The 5319-nt window shown below is 42.8% G+C and overlaps 1 protein-coding gene across 1 annotated transcript; it reads left to right on the top strand.

Annotated features, from left to right (window-relative positions):
- The first annotated feature begins 1029 nt into the window (after nucleotides 1–1029).
- On the top strand, nucleotides 1030–2434 carry cldn5a (claudin 5a). Its single transcript, XM_058069734.2, has one exon. It carries the CDS (start codon nucleotides 1236–1238, stop codon nucleotides 1884–1886), a length of 651 nt encoding a protein of 216 aa, XP_057925717.1. The 5' UTR covers nucleotides 1030–1235; the 3' UTR covers nucleotides 1887–2434.
- Nucleotides 2435–5319: the final 2885 nt, after the last annotated feature.

Genomic DNA, 5319 nt, shown 5'->3' with positions numbered 1-5319 from the left:
GCTCAACTGTCAATAGACAAGCGTTAGCTCTTCAGAGTCAATATGGCGACCGCAGTGTCACGGTTTCTTGTGGTGGTTCACACGTTTTTTGTTTTCGACAGAAAAGATGAAGAATACACACATACAAATATGACATCAACTGCAAGCACATTTCCACGAAGGAATAACGCTGGCTGTTGTAGAAAGTTAAAAAGACAAAAAAAGAAATACAATATATATAACCATAAAATAAATTGGGCACAGTAGAGTAAATTCTGTTGCCAAACTAGTTCAATGCTGGTCCCAATAATCATGCACTAAATCATGGTTTGCTGCTTTAGGGGCTAGAGATGACATACATGATGATGTAATATCATCTGGTTATATCTGCAATGTAGAAAACAAAAATAAAATGTATGCCTATAGCAGAGCTATCACAACAGTCATAATTGTTATAACTCTTTAATTTGGTTTGGCAAAGTGCACATTATTCTGGCTCTTCTTCTCAAAGATCTGCATGGTGCTATTTCCACAAAGAATGTAACAACTATTACGTAAAAGCAATAGCCTATTACAGAGAGGAGACACGATTTTGAATTTCACCAGAAACAGTTAAAAAACATACATTTTTGATTAATTTCACTCTAGATTGGCCGTATGTGAATGGTTGCCAGTGCCGGTTTCACCCTGCCTTTTACCCAAAGCCAGCTGGGGTAGGCTCCTGCTCGCCCTTGTACCGATTGAGAACAGACAGAGTGCCAAGTATGCTAACTCTGTCTTGACAACATAATAGAGCCTCACAAGGACAGCGTGTTTATGTTTGAATTTTAAATTTAAAGGCATCATAAGATCAAACCAGTGTCTTTGAGCTACATAATGGGCACACACGACTCGGCCCAATCCCTGCCCCCCTACTCCTTGTAAATAACTGTTCAAACAGCACAATGCACTCTGGACCGCTTTATTCAGCCTCACAACTTCCCTGCCGTCTCATTGGTCCACTGGGGATGCGGCCGAAGCTGATTGGTTGAAAGTTTCTTCTCGACCAGAGCACATTCCCACCCCGCAGAAATATTGGTGGTCCGGTGCTACTGTGAGTCCAGTTGTTTTCACGCTAGCACAAAGGAGTGGAGGATAGCTGCGAGAGATGAGCAAATAAAAAGACGAATAAGTCACTTTGAAGACGAGCAAGGTCAAAAAGGAGAGGGTTTTAAGACACGTTTTTGGACTTGCCTGATAGAGCACAAATAGAGAACATGGTGTCGGCTGGACTGGAGATTCTGGGACTGTCGTTGTGCGTCATCGGCTCCCTCTTGGTGATGGTTGCCTGCGGGCTGCCCATGTGGAAGGTGACCGCCTTCATCGAGGCCAACATCGTGGTGGCTCAGACCATGTGGGACGGCCTGTGGATGTCGTGCGTGGTGCAGAGCACTGGTCAAATGCAATGCAAGGTGCACGACTCGGTGCTCGCCCTCAGCCACGACCTACAGGCGGCCCGGGCGCTCACCATCATCTCGTCGGTGATGGGCGTTCTGGGGCTCATGGTGGTCATCGCGGGAGCGCAGTGCACCAACTGTATCCGCAACGAGTACGTCAAAGCCCGGGTGGTGAACGCAGGAGGGGTTATCTACATCATCAGCGGCATCTTCGTGCTGGTGCCCCTCTGTTGGATGGCCAACAACATCATCTCGGACTTCTACAACCCGCAGGTGCCCGCCTCCAAGAAGAGGGAGATCGGCGCCGCACTCTACATCGGCTGGGCGGCCACCGCGCTGCTGCTGATTGGGGGGGCTTTGCTGTGCTGTTCCTGCCCCTCCAGCGGGAATTCTGGATATTCGGTGAAATACGCACCCACCACCAAGCGAGCCACGCAAAACGGGGAGTATGATAAACGGAATTATGTTTAGACTTTTTTGCCCCCAACACAAACTTTTTTTTGTTTTTTTTCCCCCAAATAAGTTGGACATTTTATTTTTCCTATCTTCAGGACTTTTGTGGACACATCGCCGACAAAAAGGAGTATCTTTGTTAGGTACATGCTTTTGTAAGTTTTCATTATTTTTATTTTTTTGTAGAGGAACTCTCACCATTGACTACTGTTGCTTTGCCAAGTTGTAGAGTAACAGAAAAAGAGTGCACGCCTCCTCCATAACGGTCGTGGGGACATACAAACATGTCTAATACACTTTTGTATATTTCCATGTGCTGGGATTAATGGCATTCCATGTGAAGTTTGCCATCTAATTCTGGACCTGACCGGAATGTTTATGCCCATTATTAAGAGCACCTGCTGGCTTCATGATGGCTACAGGAAGTCTCATTTCATTTTGTCAAGTTCCTGGAATTGTTTTCTTGTCTTGTTGTTTGATGTAGTGATTCCCTATCCATGTATACGAAGATGCAATATTGTTTTCTTTTTTTTATATTAAGATTAAACTCAACTATATTGTCTGGACTCAAGAGAGTTTGTTCTCCAAGCAAACATGTTCCCACCATAATGCATCCACAAACCCCCTCCGATAGTATTCTGGTGATCCATAGAAATCCAGATGACAATGCCCATTCAGCTTGAGTGGGGCTCTGCTGTTCAAGCGCACAATACTTCACAACCCCCCACCATCCCCTTTGAGAGCATGCACACCCATCCACCCTTCCACTTGCAGTCAGTGAAAAGGCTTCAAATTAAGGCTGCGGAGAAGTGGCTGGAAATCGTCTTCCTGTAAGTCACTAGCATTCATTAAGAGGGCTCCTGAGAGAGATGCCCCCACCCACAGGAGTACACACACAGGCAACTCAATCACAAAAGCATTTGTGGTGTAAATATTTAGTTAAGATGTTCAACCACTGCATCTTCCAAGTTTGAGCCACCCTCTTGCTTGCTTCCAAGTGTGACTGGATTCCAAAAGCTTATCCATACTTGTTTTGCTGGTCACTTAAGAGTCTTAGCAGGTCATATGCTCTCTTCAAAGTTGAAAATATGGCATGCATACAGTCACCGGAGTGTGTGAGATCACTGAATAGCACAGCTGGGGCTTTTCAGATAAGGGGTGGGCGTTAAAGGACACAGAATTTGATTTTCTAGTTAGTATCTGGATATTTCGTCAAGTACGTTAGGATACAATGAATGTAAAGTTATTCATTAAACATCATTTTTGGAAAGGTGAACGGGGTCTTGTTGCTACATTATTACAACATCCTGTCAACACTGGAGTAAAAAGTTGAGCATAAAAGTAGAATTTACCTCGGAAATAACAGTTTGACGGAACAATAGCCTGCTTTGATTCGCAGGGGCGAGTGTTTTATATCTGATTGTGTTGAAAAGACCTTTATACGGCTAAGAACCATACAATGAAACCTCCAAAGTGGTACAATTCGGAGTTAAAACAATATTCAGGAACAATAAGTAAACCGTCATGGCTGACGTCACACAAGATGGTAGCAAGTCACCTGAGACTTCATCTCAGTGAGCATCTAAAGTGGACCTTATCAACTGGCTCACAGGCCAACTCCATTCCACAGAAGATATTAATCAAACTAGTCCGTAATATTTACACGTGGGGTCTCAAAACTTTCTTCACCGAGGGTCACATACTGAAAAAACTGGTCGCCAGCTTTTCCCAAACAATTTCTCAGAAATTCCTTAACATTCCAATCCTAAAAAAAACATTTTTCTTTGATATTTCATCCATCCATCAATTTTCTATCCCGCTTATCATTATTATCCTCATGATGCAGCCTATCCTACCTGACTTTGGGCGAGAGGTGGGGTCCACACTGGACTGGTCACCAGTCAATCACAGCTTTGATAATTCAACTCAACGCAATTAAAATGATATAATTTTTCTTCTCATTTTACATTGTTCTCCCACAAAATATTTTTTTAAAATATTTTGACATCATTTTTTGAATATTACTGCTGATTTTTAAATTTGTTGTGTTTTTTTTTAAAATTAGTTTTCTTGTTAAATGATATTTTTAGTATGTGCCACGGGCCGCAATTTGGACACCCCTGCAAAAGATGAAAGAAAATATATTTTTTTAATTGCGCGACTTTTGCAGAAATCCTTAAATTAGCAGCCAATGCTCATTTTCTTTTTTCTTTTTTATCTAGACAATCCTTGACTCACTTCTCTCAATATGATTTCACCATTGATGGTCGTGGGCAGGATAATCACTCATCTGCATTTATGTTGACAAAAGTGTGTTTTGCACACTGGCCAAGAACAAAAGTGTGATGATAACCATAGAGGCAAAAATGGAACTTACTCTGACATATGGTCAGTACGAAATGGGTAATACTATTATTACATATTATACATAAACTCATTTCATTAAGAAGATGCTAACATTTGCCCAAAGACAGCTGGGATAGGCTCCAGCATACCTGAGACCATAGTGAGGATAAGTGGCATCGAAAATGGATGGAAGATGCTCACATGAATAGCATGTAACTGAAAGTAACATGGAAATGACAACACGTGTACTACTGCCAGGAGTGCGTAATCTTATTAGTGATTTACTTCCTGTTAAGTTTTATTACATAGGCTTGTCTTTCATTCCCTTATTTCCATGCAGCTTTTTTTTATTGCAGCTTCATAAAGGATGTGCCTATGATGTATCGTCACCACTGTCTTTGATGGTAGTTATTCAAAAGGTTGATGTGGAACCATCACCACCATGTTGTCATCAATTCACATTGACTGTACAGTTAATAAAGCTTTATGATTGTGATAGTGGGCTGCACGGCGACCGAGTGGTTAGCGCGCAGCCCTCACAGCTAGGAAACGTGAGTTCAATTCCACCCTCGGCCATCTCTGTGTGGAGTTTGTATGTTCTCCCCGTGCATGCGTGGGTTTTCTCCGGGTACTCCGGTTTCCTCCCACATTCCAAAAACATGCTAGGTTAATTGGCGACTCCAAATTGTCCATAGGTATGAATGTGAATGTGAATGGTTGTTTGTCTATATGTGCCCTGTGATTGGCTGGCGGGTGTACCCCGCCTCTCGCCCAAAGACAGCTGAGATAGACTCCAGCACCCCCGCGACCCTCGTGAGGATAAGCGGTAGAAAATGAATGAATGATTGTGATAGTTTCACCCCAGAGCAGGTTATTCCTATTTCCACTATTCCCTATGGGAAAAACTTGAGATCGGAATTGGAAAGCCGTGTCACAGAATGGCTTGTGCTCAACTTTGGCGGTTCCACTGAATTGCCTAACTTTGAATGCCCCGCACGCCACACTACAAGGCAGTAGAACCACCAAAACACCAGCATTTCCATAAAGTTATTTCATCTACAACACGTGATAATTATGTTGAAACATGCAAATATTTGAATGAAAC

Source organism: Doryrhamphus excisus, linkage group LG3 (genome assembly GCF_037039965.1).
Source record: "Doryrhamphus excisus strain RoL-2023G ecotype Guam linkage group LG3, RoL_Dexc_Guam_v1.1, whole genome shotgun sequence".
In the NCBI taxonomy this organism is placed as follows: domain Eukaryota; kingdom Metazoa; phylum Chordata; class Actinopteri; order Syngnathiformes; family Syngnathidae; genus Doryrhamphus; species Doryrhamphus excisus.
Note: the sequence above shows the minus strand (reverse complement) of the source record. Positions and strands in the feature narration are given on the sequence as shown.